The 15,687-nt window shown below is 32.4% G+C and overlaps 2 protein-coding genes and 1 pseudogene across 2 annotated transcripts in view; 1 reads left to right on the forward strand and 2 right to left on the reverse strand.

Moving 5' to 3' along the window:
- LOC125831174 (ethanolamine-phosphate cytidylyltransferase-like) overlaps positions 1 to 15,687 on the reverse strand; it is a 912,135-nt gene that overhangs the window by 757,286 nt on the left and 139,162 nt on the right. The gene's annotated exons all lie outside the window — the stretch shown is intronic.
- LOC125831539 (uncharacterized) overlaps positions 1 to 15,687 on the forward strand; it is a 113,302-nt pseudogene that overhangs the window by 22,457 nt on the left and 75,158 nt on the right.
- LOC125831194 (vascular-related unknown protein 1-like) lies at positions 197 to 1,480 on the reverse strand. Its single transcript, XM_049510380.1, has 2 exons — positions 1,086 to 1,480; positions 197 to 542 (listed from the first exon to the last, which is right to left on the reverse strand). The coding sequence occupies exons 1-2, from the start codon at positions 1,440 to 1,442 to the stop codon at positions 354 to 356; spliced, it is 546 nt and encodes a 181-aa protein (XP_049366337.1). The 5' UTR covers positions 1,443 to 1,480; the 3' UTR covers positions 197 to 353.

Raw genomic sequence — 15,687 nt, forward strand, 5'->3', positions numbered from 1 at the left:
TGTCCTTATTGAGGCTAATATATATAATTAAAGAAGGTAATATATATTTTATATAATCAACTTATTATTAGTATAATATATGCTTGAGAATACGCACAAAATTGATTTTCTAAAATTAGAGTCGAAAATATATATCTAATAAAATTAATTTATCATATTCAGGTGTTCAATTAAAACTTATCGTAATCCGAGTATATCTAAGTAAAATTCACTGATAATTTTAAGGGTTATCAATGTATTTTGTCTATATTTTTTACAGTCCCCCCACCCCACCCTCTCCCCACTCCCCACCCTCCCCCCCAAAAAAAAAAGATGAAGTTTTTTTACATGAACAGAGAGGGATGTTAGGGAGATCAGCCATGGTTGTTGACTATCATGGACCAAGGTACCAAGCAAAGTCCCTTCTTCTTCAATTCTATATACCCATTATTGTCTTTTCCATCAAAAGATTTGTTGTTTCTCTCAACTCTCTTCATTTCTTGGAATTGTGCACTACTATTTTCTGTCCTATAATTGATGTCCATCTGCTTAAAATTACTTACCTGTTAATAACAAAACAAGACATATCTCAATACAAAATTGTGGCGAAATCAGAATTTTCACTAAGTAACACAAATATTTATCATATATACATAAAAAAAATGATCCTTCTCATTATATATATAATGTAATTTCCTGATGATCGAAGTTTGGATTAACCTAAAAGTTTCATCTTAAAATAAATTTGACCTAATTAAAGTACCATAAATTTCAAAACCATGTTATGTACCATCTGATTTACAACCCTTACTACTCCTAGCCTTAGTATGAGTTCGTTCGATTGTAAAAGAGAGATCCATCTTGATGAAAAAATTCACGATAACAAGAACTCAAAATTTAATCGTTCAATATCTACTCATTCTCCTCTATGTAATTCCCAATAAACAACATGATCTTGACCTATCATCTGTTCAATTTTAATCTATATACAATCATCCATACTTCTTTTATCTTTATATTTCTACTGATACCTAATCGACAACGAAAGGAAAAAAAAAAACAAGAATATGATACATAAAAATAAAAAGTAGAAAGTTTTGGTTGACCTTTGGACTATTTACAGGTGAGCTAGCAGTGTCTTCCAAATCAGGATCAGAAATTTTGTTGTTTCTTTTTTGTTTCTTCAAATTCAACCTCTTAAGAAATGGTGAACCACTCATAGGAGATTGAGAATTTTGTTTCCATGCAGCATGTGAAGCAGCATCAGAAAGCAAAGAAGGGCTACCAAAAGAATTATTATCATGATCAGATGATGAACTATAGTTATTTTCCCTTTGCTTCATTGAAAAATCCTCTAAATAAGTTGTCCATCCACTTTCTTCAGGTGCATGATCAACATCATCATAATTTGTTTCCATCTCAATATTATTATTCACACATGAATTATTTGGACCTAAATCCATGTGAAAAAAGAAACTAATTAATTTTTCTTGAAGTTGGTTTGGGGATATATTCATTTCATTTGTAGGGAGGGACTATGTATAAATAAGATGAGAAAAGTTAGTTACTCCCTATGTTCCAAGTTTGGTGATACTTTTCGAATTTCGAGATTCAGACAAATATTTATTTGACAATAATTATTGAATTTGTCAAATTATTGTGACCTGTGTTAGAATGAATTTTAAACGATATAAAGGTTTTATTTATATTCGAATTCACGATTAAAATTAAATTATTTGACTCTCGAAATTCGAAGGGGGTCACCTGAATTTGGAACAGAAATAGTAGGAAACAAGAGAAGATAAGTGGGACCCATGATTGTGGAATCTTGTTGTGGGGCCAGAAGTTGAGGAAGTTAAAATTCAAAGCTTCTAATTAATATAACACGAGAGACGTGCTGAGAGGTAAAGAAATTTCAAGGGATATTGGTTGACCTTTGTTGTTTAAATGATACTCCTAATTTATTAGATTTTTGTTTTTTTTAGTTTATCCACCAAAAAAATAGTACTACGTTTTTATAATTACGAAAAAATTAATTTTGAGTGATTTATCTGTGAGTTAATTACTCCCTCCATTTATTTTACTTCACCTATATATCAAAAATAGATGTTGGATTTTATTTATCTATTTTAATGGAAAAAAATTTGTCATACTACCCTTAGTCCTGAATAAGTAGTCAAATTTAAAATTTCAAATCATCATTAATAAGGTTAATTTAGTAAAATATACTTTTAATTAAAAAAAATTAAGCGTATGTCAGATCAACAAAGTAATATCATGAAACGGAGAGCGTAAATCCATTTTTGGTTAGCAATTGCCATTGGCATAGACAAAAAGGTGTTTAGACTCTTGTGGCATTTTGTTCATCTAAAACCATAAAATGAATGATTTATCACGATTCACGGGATGAGATTTGTATTAGATTTACTTAGGAAATATAGGTTCAAATTCAATGTGATCACACTATTATATTTCATTTGAAAGAATTGGACAGACAAGACATGTTTTCTTTATTAATTTGTCTAAGATGTACATGAACAGGAAAAAGAGGATTGTTTGTTGGTTTTCTTGAATTTATAGTAGATTTTCACTGGCATTTACCTATTTAAAAATGCAAATATTAATACCTTTTTTTTTTGTTTAACAATAGTACTGGTCAGGGCCGTCTAAACCCCTAGGCCACTAAAGTCATCGCTTGGGGCCCCATATTTTTGAGGGCCCCCATTTATTTTTTTACTAATATCTGTTTTTTTTGTAAAAAATATTATATGTATGAGTGCTATGATTTCTACTAAGGAAATTGCACATGAGATTAACATTGAACCTGAATTTCGTAAGAAACAATTTGATGAAAATATTGCTAACGAAATCACAAAGTCATATATATATATATATATATATATGCTCACATAGTAGATCAAGCTATTTTTCACTTCAAAATAGACTTGAACCAATTGAAGCATATGAAAATATTTTTGATTTCTTATTTAGTGGTAAATTACTGAGATCACTAGATGATGAGAACTTAAAAAATATTATCTTAACCTTGAACTTTCTTTAACACATAATAGTTATTTTGATATTGATGGTTTAAATTTATTTTATGAGTTAAATGTGTTCAGAGAAATAATACAAGTAAAAGAATTGATCTAATGAAAACACTCAATCAAATGAAAAGTGTTGATTTTTTTCCAAATAACATAATGCTTATAGAATAATGTTATATGTTCCTGTAGCCGTTGCCTTAGCCGAAAGTAGATTTTCGAAACTAAAATTGATTAAATCTTATTCAAGATCAACAGTGCATCAAGAGAGATTGAATGAATTAGCTATATTATCAATTGAAAAGAAATTATTAAAACAAATCGATTATAAAACAGTAACTAATGACTTCGCATCTAAAAAAACTAGAAGAGTAGATTTTAAATAAAAATATATATGATGAAAAAATAATATTAGGGCCTCTTTCTATAGTTTCACTTTAGGCCACCAATCTTGTTGAGTCGGCCCTGATACTAGTCCATTATTAACTTGGTACATAGGAGTAATATTACCCCCTCTATTTCATATTATAAACATACTTTGTGAGACAATGCACACTTATTAAGAAAAAAATATTCTAAATCATAATTTAAACTATACTTTCCACTATTGTCCTTTATGAAATCATAAATTCAACTTTGTAAGTGATGCAATTTATCTCCTAGAAAATATCAAACTTCATTAAAGAAAAGGACAAATATGAAGAAAAAATTTCAAATATCCATCTTCAACTTGGAACAATTCAATTATTTTGAACAATGAAAAAAAAAAACCCCAAAAATACAATTAATGTGGAATAGAGGGAGTATTACACTACTCTTTGAATATATTAAATTTAAGCATTTGGAAAATGTCTTAGATATTGAATACTTCATTTGTTCCTATTGACATGTCGTCCTTACTAAAATTAAATGTTCCACAATACTCCTTTCGTTCCTATTTACATGTCTTCTTTAGTAAAAATAAATGTTCTTTAATACTACTTGTCATTTAACAAAATCAAATGCATAAACGACATTGTTCTTCCTATTTTATCCTTAAGAGTTACTAGCCTTGAAAGTATGAATTTGATCAACATAGAAAAACAAAGTAATTAAATCATAATCATTGGTCAAATTAATTAAGCAAAATAAATTAATTCATGTTCATTTATTAAAAACTTAACTTTAAGATAACACTAAATAAGGGTATAATGATAAACTTGTCTAGTTTCTTAAGGGACATGAAATCTAAAATGGTGACAAATAAATAGGAACATAAAGAGTAATATTTAATAGCAAGGGTAAAATACACATAAAAAAAATAAAATATCTCTTAACCTTTTAAACGAGACAGATATTAATATGATGAACAAGTAATGATGAACAGAGTAAACATCTAGTTATGGCGTTGAAATCATGAGGAACTTGCCATGTTATGCTTTCAATGTTTGCCAAATTTGAACTGCCTGCGGCCGGCATTGTTGATTAGAATGAAAGTGACCTAGTAATGGCATCAATATATTTATGAAAGAAAATGGGCATCACTAGTGTTGGAATTACGACCTCCTTAACTCTATAAAGAAACAAGTACTTACTACTTGTTCCTCACTATCTGAAGTTAGCAGTAAACAATTTCGTAAGATAACTCTTTCAAAACTTCGTATTATTTATTTCACCTTCAAATAATACAATGATTACACAACTATGTAACCTAAAGAGTTAAAAACTCTAACTCCTAACTACCCAAGACAAAAAACCCCCAGGTTTGTGTCTCCTACAGAGTCTTTCCAAGTTATAACAACTCGTTAGACTCTTCCTACACTCAAAACTCAAATTGCAGTAAATAACAATTAACTACAATTAACAAAAACCTCTGGCAGCACCACAAGAACCTTCAAAAACTCTCTCATACTCTCTTTGACAGTGTTTTTGATTTACTCTCAATATTCCTTTCTCTACTCTTATCTATTTGTTACTATTTGACTAACTTTGTTTATTTTATGGTTTAATTTAATTAAATTCCCATAGATAGCCATTTCATTTTTTATCATGTTCAAATCAAAATATTTATATTTTATACTTATCTCTATTTCTATTAGTCTTGCCACTTAGACTATTTCCCTTTAGAAAATTTCCCTTTAGTTCATTTTCCCTTTAAGATAATTAACATGGCAATAATGATAATAAATAATAATAAATAAAATTATAAGTTTGCTTACTTAGCTAATGTCTTTCTCAAAATTAGTCAAGTCATTTTCATCAAATTGCCGGTCAACTGCAAGTTAGTGGGCATTCCGAGGGCCTAACACCTTCTCGGAATGTACATTCGAACTCGAACCCTTTTGTTTTCAATTGATTTTATCTATTTAAATCTTTTGAAAACCTTAAGTGTTTTTTCTTGATTTTTACTAAAGCAATTAAGTGGCAACTCTGGTTCTTTTGGAAAATCGATTTCTCTTCAAACTATAAGATTAGTCGATTTTTCGAAACAAGTCATTTTTTTCTTTTATTTATATTTTTCGAGTAAAACAATTTGTAGAGATAGAGTAGCTGATCTTTAGGGATAGGAATGACAGATCTTTAGGGATGTGTAATCTTTATTCTCTATATAATGGAAAGACTTTCTCTCACTTTAAGAGGCATTCAACAGAAAATTGACATCGTATCAGAGCCTTCTCTTGGTTGTCTTGTTTCATAGAGTCACTTGTGGTTCCTTCTAAAAAAAATTTGGAATATCTTGGTTTTTGATTGAATGTTCATTGACAATCAGTCCTACTATCTAAGAATTTTTTTCTTGATCATTCTAGTTGCTTTCTTGAGTCTTTGTAGTTTTCATAGTTATTCAAAAGCATGAATTCACATCACTTTGAGTGTTCGTTTCACTTGAAAAAGTTATACTTATAGTTATTTGTCACCGGCAAAGAACTACGAGGCCATATAGATTGAAGTGATTCTGCTCCTACTGATGCAACAAAGTTAGGTGAATGGAAGATTAAAGATGCTCGGGTGATTACATGGATTCTAGGGTCAATTGACCCTCTTATTGTTCTTAATTTCAGGCCGTACAAAACGACTAAGGCCATGTGGGATTACTTACAAAAGGTTTACAACCAAGATAATAGCGCAAGATGCTTTCAGTTAGAGTATGAAATTGCTAATTACTCTCAAGGAGGTCTTTCTGTTCAAGATTACTTTTCTGGATTTCAGAACTTATGGACTGAATTTACAGATATTGTCTATGCCAAATTACCTACTGAATCTCTATCAGTGATTCAGGTAGTTCATGAGCAAAGCAAGCAAGACCAATTTTCGATTAAATTACGATCCGACTTTGAGAGTGTTCGCTCTAACTTGTGTAACAACCTAATTCCCTCTGTTAGGGAAAAGCCAATGGGGAAAGAATTGGGGCCAGAAGACTTTTGAGTAGTAACTTGGGAATTCCTAGCCTAGTCCAGATTTGGACAAAATCTGAGTCAGTGAGGTCTAGGGAAATCTGGTAATGAATGAGAGATCTAGTTATGCAATTGATCACATTATTAGATAGCTAAGACGTTAAGGAACCCGTATGACTTTACGGAATTAAATTCGGGTGAGTAGAACTCCTGAAACTGGCCTTAGCGTGAAGGGATAGCTTTTGAACGTCATGGGTTGAAGGTCTGTTGTGAAATGGGAATTTAGAACTCAAATTTAGACTCTCTGTCTCTATGTAAGCCACTATGGAGGGATTATTCCTGCCAGGGCGGGGCCGTTGTAGCGGGATAGGGTCCGCCGTAGCGGCCCAGTCGCGAATTAAGTCAAGATTAAACCCCAAAAATGCTATTATTCTGCAACTTTCATTCTTGAGAGCTAAGAAATGAACCAGGGCAAGTTCTTGACAGTTTTCCACCTCTTCTAGCACTAAATGTAAGGATTTTACTCCCCTAATCCATTTTTCGATCCGTAGAACTTAGATTCTTAGGTAATTATTAATGGGGAAAGGTTTTGATCTGAAACTAATGGTGGAAAAAGCCTTAATTTGGGTATGAGGATCATAGGTTTGGCCTTGGATTATTTGGTTTGTTATAATCCGGGTAAATTAGACCTTAATTATTGATCATTGCGTATTATTACTTGTTTGTAGACCTAGAACAAGCGAAAAGAAATCAGAAAGGTAAGAATCAAGTGCCTTAGGGGGATTCAAGCTTGGTTTCGAGGTAGATGATGGTTTGATTTCATGTTTGTGTGATGTATGTGGGTATTTGCTTCATTGTAATACATGTATATATGTTAATGTAGCACTATTGATCAAACTTAATGTAAATGAGTATGAATGAACGATTATATTCGATGAATCAACACTTGATTGTATGATTATGAGAATATACATTGTGATTGTGGTATGATGATTGGCCGGGTGTCACGTTCCGACACACTAATTGGGATCGGATGTCACATACTGACATACACATTGGATCAGGTGTCACATTTTGGCACATTAATTGGGATCGGGTGTCACGTTCCAGCACATTAACAGTTTTGGTATGGGTTCCAAGAGAGGACCACTGAATTATCATATTTACTTGTTAATGAGAATGTGGAACTGTAAGTTGTTCTTGAAATGATAACCGGTATATGTGTATATATATTATGTACATGTTATGTTTACTATGTTGTGACTGCCTATGTATGTTTCGTTTACTGGAATAGTCGCGTGATCCTACCAGTACACTGTGATTTTGTACTAATACTGCACTTGCTCTTTCTTGTTGAATACAGGAGAGCTTCAGGCAGCTACTGACAGACCTCATTTAGGAGATCATTGATCGAGATCGAATTCAAGGGTGGGCCGGTTCTTCTAGGCTGCCATGAGTTCTCCTTTTGTTTAGTCCATTTTCTTCAAACTTAGACTAGTACTTTAGATATTCATTGGTTTAGTTTCAAGGTTGTACCCATTTTTCTTAGACTCGTTGAACTTTAGAGTTTTGGTACATTGACTCTCAGGTTCTAGACATTGTTTTCCTCAATTGTTTCGTTAGACTTCCGGAGTTTATTGGAACTCTAGTTTATTTCTGCATTTAAACCTGCTTCTGTATCTTTAAATGTCTAGCTTTGGGGTTAGTTGGTTAGTAGTAATGGTTCTCCCACCGAAGGGTTAGTGTGGGTGTCAATCACGACGGTCTGGGTTGTGACAAGTTGATGAATCGTGACCCGTCTCTCTCTTTGGATGTTTTCTTTAGGGAATTACTTTGTGAAGAGCAACGTCTTGTCACACAAAATGATTTCAAGAAATAAAATGATGTCATTGTTGCATTTATTTCTCAAGGTAAAGGAAAGGGCAGGGATATGAGTAGAACTCAATGCTATGCAAGGAATATGGTCATATTGCTAGTAATTGTAGCAAGAAGTTCTGTAATTATTGTAAACAACAAGGACACATTATCAAAGAGTGTCCCACGCACCCTCAAAATCGTAGGGTCAATGCTTTTCAAGCTGGGATAAATGGTTCCACTAATGATAACTCATCTTCAGGACAAATTCTTACTCCTAAAATGGTACAACAAATGATTATGTTAGCCTTTTTAGCATTGAGATTACAAGGTAATGATGTTATATCTAATTTTTGAATTGTTGATTCAGGTGCTTCCAATCATAGGACCAACTCAACGAGCATCCTAAAAATTGTCCGTAAGTAAAGGTCCATGACAAATACAAATTGTCGATGGTAGTAATTTACCCATTACCAAGGTTGGTGACACTACTCCAACTTTCAAGAATGTTTTTGTTTCACCAAAGCTCTCAACTAGACTTATTTCAGTTGAACAATTGGTAGATAATAATTGTGATGTGATTTTTCTCGTAATGATTTTCTTGTGCAGGATTAGGTGTCGGGGACGATAATCGCGAAGGGGCCTAAAGTTGGATGATTATTTCCTATACACTTTTCCATTCCTCTTGTTCTATCTTTTGCTTGTTCTTCTACTACTAGTAAGATTGAGGTTTGGCATAAGTGTCTAGGACATCTAAATTCTATTGTGTTGTCTCATTTATCAAATTCTGGTTTATTGGGAAATAAAAATCAATTTTTAGTTGTTTCATTGATTGTTCTACTTGTAAATTAGGCAAAAGTAAAACTCTTCCTTTTGCTAATTTTGGTAGTCGTGCTTTAAAGTGTTTTGATGTCATTCATAGTGATGTTTGGAGCATTTCACCAATTATTTCCCATGCTCATTTCAAATACTTTGTGACATTCATAGATGAGTATAGTCGGTTCACATGGGTGTATTTTCTTCGATCCAAATCTGAGGTATTTTCCATGTTCAAGACATTTTTGGCTTACATTGAGACTCAATTTTCTATGCAACAAATTATTAAGACCTGATTATGGTGGAGAATATATGTCTTATGAATTCAAAAAATTCTTGCTTGACAAAGGAATTGTCTCACAACGCTCTTACCCATATACACCACAATAAAATGGAGTTGTTGAACGAAAAAATCGCCATCTTTTAGATGTCACTCGTACTTTATTAATTGAGTCCTCTGTACCATCTAAATACTAGGTGGAAGCTTTGTCTAATGCTTTTTATTTAATTAATAGATTGCCATCTAAAGTGTTAAATCTTGAGTCTCCATATTTTCGTCTTTATCACCAAAATCCTAACTATAGTGATTTCCATACATTTGGTTGTGTTTGTTTTGTGCATTTGCCTCATTCGCAGCACAATAAACTTTCTGTACATTCTACTAAATGTGCTTTTATGGGTTATAGTATTTCACAAGAATATTTTATTTGCTATGATCTATATTCTCACAAATTTCGTATTTCTAGAAATGTTATTTTCTTTGATAATCAATATTTCTTTATACCGATTGTAGATTCATATCTTCTTCTTCTCCTCTTCTTCCTACTTTTGAGGATTTATCATCTTCTTTTAACAGGTTCAAACCTGAATTTGTGTATGAACAACGTCAGCCAACTTTATCCTATCCCGACATTAATCCGCTGCCTGAAACTGTATCACAACGAGAATCTGAGAATTTTTCATGATCTGGTCCTCTTGAGCCTACTTGGCGATCTACCAAAGTATCTCGTACTCCCAATTGGTATAGTTTTTCCTCTACTTTATCCAACATTTCTGTTCCTACTTGTTACTCACAAGCTTCCAAGCATGAATGTTGGTAGAAAGCAATGGAGGAAGAACTTTTGGCTCTTAAAAAAAATGACACATTGTTACATGTTCTTCAAATAATGCCCCCCTATTGGATGTAAATGGGTTTATTCAATCAAACATCATTCTGATGGAACTCTTGATCGGTACAAAGATCGATTGGTTGTTCTTGGTAACAGACAAGAGTATGGGATGGACTATGAGGAGACTTTTGCACCTGTAGAAAAAATGACTACGGTGCGAACTATTATCTCCATTGCTGCTTCACAAAACTAATCTCTTTATCAAATAGATGTCAAAAATGTTTTTCTCCATGGTGATCTTAAAAAAGATATTTATATGAAACCTCCACCTGGTTTGTTCTCATCGTCTACATCAGATGTATGCAAATTGAAACGGTCTTTGTATGGATTAAAACAAGCTCTAAGAGCTTGGTTTGATAAGTTTTAGTCTACTTTGCTACAATTTTCCTTTGCGTAGATCAAATATGACTCATCTTTGTTTCTTCGAAAAACATCTACAAATTGTGTTCTTCTTTTGGTGTATGTAGATGACATTATTATCACAAGAACTGATTCTTCACTAATCACTAGCCTCCAACAGCACCTTAAAGATTCTTTTTATATGAAAGATCTTGGTACTCTTACTTATTTTTTGGGTTTGGAAGTTCATAATGTTGCTTCAGGTGTGTTTCTAAACCAACACAAATATACTCAGTATCTGATTTCTTTGGCTGGTCTTCAAGATTTCTCCTCCGTAGATACTCTATTGGAATTGAATGTGAAGTATCATCGTGAGGAAGGCGATCTTCTTCATGATCCAACTATATTTCGACAATTAGTTGGAAGTCTAAATTACCTTACTATTACTCGGCCTGATATCTCTTTTGCAGTTCAAAAAGTCAATTAATTTATGCAAGCTCCCCGTCATCTCTACTTGGTGGCTGTTCGTCGCATCATTCAATATCTTCTAGGAATATCTACTCGTGGATTGTTCTTTCCAAGTGGTTCTCCTATTTGTCTTAATGCTTTTAGTGATTCTTATTGGGCGGGATGTACTAATACTCATCGTTTAGTCTTTGATTGGTGCATGTATCTTGGAGAGTCATTGATATCTTGGAAGAGTAAAAAGCAAGATCGTGTGTCAAAATCTTCAACAGAGGTTGAATATCAATCCATGTTTACTTCTTGCTCCGAGGTTGTATGGCTTCGTGGATTACTTGCTATAATTTACGCGTTAACCATTCTTTTTTCCTCTCTAATACCATTACAATATATGAATATACTCTAATAGTGTTAAAAAGTAACTGAACAGTATCTTCATTGAACGACTGTTTCTTCCTCCTTGATACCATCAAAGTATAATATACTCTGGTGGTATCAATGAGTAATTGAGAAGTGTTTTCATTGAAGTTTGCTTCAGTCCTTCGATGATTTTATTCAATCATCCATGATATCATTACGATATATCAACATACTGTCGTGGTACCATTAATGTATGCTTCAATTCTTCAATATTTTAATTTAAAAACAGTTTTAAAAAGAGTCATAATTTAGATGTAATATTTTAAAATTTGCAGAAAGAGAAAAAAATATAAAAATATACTTTCTACTAATTTAGAGTTTAATAAATAAGATTGTGACTTTAACAATTTTCTCTTAATTATTTCTTATTTATTCCTTAAAAAATAGTTCAATCTTATATGATACCTATAGGGTATCAATATACCGACGGAGTATCATAAAGGATTAGTCCCAATCCTATATGATACCTATATGGTATCAATATACTGACAAAGTATCAGAAAGAATATATTTTCTACTAATTTGTAGTTTTAAAATAAGATTTTGACTTTCATAATTTTCTCTTAATTGTTTCTTATTTATTTCTTAAAAAAAGAGTTCAATCCTCTATGATACCGATAGTGTATCAATATACCGACATAGTATCACAAAGGATTAACTCATAGTAGTGATGTTGATGACATGCGCGAAATAAGAAAGGAGAAAAGTGAGGTAAGTGGGTAAATGGTTTGGGTCATGGTTCCATTAAGGGTAGATTGTTTGGGTTGGGTCCAATTTGGGTAAATAGTTTCACAATGGGAAAAGGCTCAAAAATGCCCTTAACCTATTAGAAAAGGTTCAAAAATGCCCTCCTTCCACCTAGTGGTTTAGAAATGCCCTTAACGTTTTCTTTAGGTTAAAAAATGCCCTTAAGTTAACAGAAATATGACATGGAATTTTACTAAACAAGTGGCCAATTTTCATTGGTCCACATAATTTTTTTATTTTTATCAAATAAAAAGACCCACCCAAACCTGATTAATCTAATCCTGCTTTTGTATCTTTTATTCCTTGAGTGATTGTGTGTTTTTTTTATTTCCGAAATTGGAGAATTAAGATTTGTATAATATCGGAATATGGAAGTAAGGCGAGGATTGGGAGGATGAAGCAAAAGACAACACGGGTGGCACTAGTGACACTAATTGGTCGAGAGTTGAGGAATGATAATGTTGAGCTACATTAATGGACCTGTTAATTGCCTGTGGTATAGCTACATTATCAGTTTTTTTTGTATGAATATTGGTTTCTCTTGAATAGATTTTTGATGGGCATAAATCATAAAGGTATATTGGTTGCTATCTTCGGTAAAGAAAATCAATTAAACAATGTCTTGAGTGCTATCCCTCAAGGAATTGGTAGGGAACAATAGCTTAAAGCATTTCCTCAAGCACCAGTTGCAATTTTTGTGAAAACTAATGCAGAGTTTCAGCAAAAAGGCAAGCTGCAATCTCTGGTTTTAATATTTTTTTGCCAGAAAACAGGTTAGGTTTGGGTTGAGTGGGTCTTTTTATTTGATAAAAGAATTGTGGACCAATGAAAATTGGCTACTTGTTTAGTACAATTCCATGTCATATTTCTGTTAACTAAAGGACCTTTTTGAACCTAAAGAAAATGTTAGGGGAATTTCTAAACCACTAGGTGGAAGGAAGGCATTTTTGAACTACTTCTAATAGGTTAAGGGCATTTTTGAGCCTTTTCCCTTTCACAATTAGGTCTATTTTGTGTAGTTTTTCCTTAAACTAAGACCTAAAAAATGTCTTACATATGCACCACTTCTGGATAAAAATTAAAAGTGGACTAGTCCAAATTGAACTTTTATTTATGTATCCACAAAGAAAAAGACCCAAAACCCAAAAAAATGAGGGTAAATATTAGTGATAGAGTATGGTGTACCCAACATATTTGATCACTCTCTCACTATTGATGATACTCAAAGAAGAAACATTTGGACTCAAAGACTAGCTAATGGAAGAATGTATAACATTTGGTGTAAGCTGAAAGGACTTAGACCCTTAGGGTGTGTTTGGTATGAAGGAAAATATTTTCCTAGAAAATGTTTTCTTGAAAAACAAGTGGATTTCTAACTTAATTTTTCATGTTTGGTTGGTGAGTAGAAAATATTTTCTGAAAAATAGTTTTAATGTTTGGTTGGTGAATGAAAAATATTTTTCAGAAAATATCTTTTATTTTTGGCTTGAAACTAGAAAATACTCTTTAGGAAAATAATAACTGATCCGAAAATCAATCTCGATAATTGATCTAGGATCCGACCCTAACACCCGAACTAGAACAAGACCCCAATTACTGTTTGAAAATCCGACCATGAGATCTGACCCAAGACCTGACCTAGGATCTGACTTGAGAAAATATTTTTCAAAAACAAAATATTTTTTTAAAAAAAAAAAGTTTTGACGGGGTGGTGCGAGGGATAAAAAATAAAAAAATTTAAAATAAAATATTTTCCAAAAATAATTTTTTAAAAAAACAATTTTTGACTAGGGTGAGCTGGGTGGGGGAGGCATTAAAAATGATTTTTTAAAAAAATTTGAAATATTTTTCAACAATAATTTTTTTTACGTGGGTGGGGGTGGTGTAAAAAATGTTTTTTTTTTAAAAAAATTGAAATATTTTTCAAAAGTAATTCTTTTTTTAAAAAAAAATTCACGGGGTGGCTTGGGTGGGGGTGGAGGGGGGGGGAGGTAGGGGTGGGGAATGGCGTAAAAAATGAAAATTTTTAAATTTGAAATATTTTCCATAAAAAAATTATTTTTTTATGGGGTGGCTTGGGTGAGGTGATCGGGGTAGGGGTGAGTGGTGGCGTAAAAAATGATTTTTTAAAAAATTTGAAATATTTTCAAAAAACAAATTGATGGGAGTGACCTGGGTGGGGGTGGGGGGTAGGGGTGGGGGAGTGGCGTAAAAATGATTTTTTTAAAATTTGAAATATCTTTCAATTTTAAAAAAAAAAAAATTGATAGGGTGGCCTGGGTTGGGGTGGCGGGGTGGGGGTGGTCTTGGGAGGTGACGTAAAAAATGAAAATTTTAAAAATCAAAAATATTTTTCCTTAATTTTGGAAGGGAAAAAAATATTGAAGAATGAAATAGAGTTTTGGAAAATGTTTTCCTTAATTTTGGAAGGAAAGTCATTTTCTTCATTTTCCTTAAATTTGAGGAAATGAGTTGATTTCCAAAACATTTAAGCAAATCAAACATGAAAAAATTGGAAAATGTTTCCTTCGTACCAAACACAGCCTTAGTTTAAGCAATTAAACAAGGAGGAGCTTAGACACGTCTCTACCAAATTTCTTCGGCAAGAGTAGAGTTGTAGGCTATACTTTTGTAACCTAGGAAATGAACTCTTAATCCCTTACCCCTTATAACACCTCTATTACAAGATAACCAAGTAATTAATTTATTGCCCACTATACCAACTAACTCTAATTGATATAGACTTTAACAATAACTAGACATATATAGCTAACTCTAGCTACAAAGTTGACTTGACAATGATTATAACTAAAATGATCTAAGTTCATTTATACCATAGGAATAGATTTTACACTGTTAGAGTATAAGACATTAACCTCACATAACAACTAAAGACTACACTTGATGCTCGATCAGGTCCCTTGCTACATATGAGAATATCTTCCATGAGAGAAGAATGACTTTTGCTTTTGTTCAAAAACGTGATTGCAAAAACTAGGTTGTTTCTTCTCAATATGACCAATATAAGATGGACAAAACAACCTAGTACAACGCCATTGGTTGAGGGCTCTGTTCTTCAATCGCTCATGGGATCATGTCCCAGCCTACTCGATCCCATGATTTATTAGATCATCAAAACTTCAAAATATAACAAGTATACAATGGAGGAATGTCACAAACTAAACAGAAAATGGTCACTCAACACCTTGGATTTGGTCTTGGGGAGATTCTTTTTAAATATTTGGACATTCTTTAATTTTGTCCACAAAAAAGCTTTCTTTACTCCAGTGGCACCACTTATTGACAAAATCATTACTAGTGTTTAGTTAGTTATGGTTTTATTACCAATCCATTTGGTGATTAATGATACTTCCAGTTTTAAAAAATTAATCATAAATTGGTATGATATATACTTTTAAAAATAATTGATCAAATCGTATCATTGACATCCCTAACTCTACCTATCTTGTTAAATTATTCACAAGT

Source organism: Solanum verrucosum, unplaced genomic scaffold (assembly GCF_900185275.1).
Source record: "Solanum verrucosum unplaced genomic scaffold, falcon-dt-bn FXZP01000049.1, whole genome shotgun sequence".
Taxonomy (NCBI): Eukaryota; Viridiplantae; Streptophyta; class Magnoliopsida; order Solanales; family Solanaceae; genus Solanum; species Solanum verrucosum.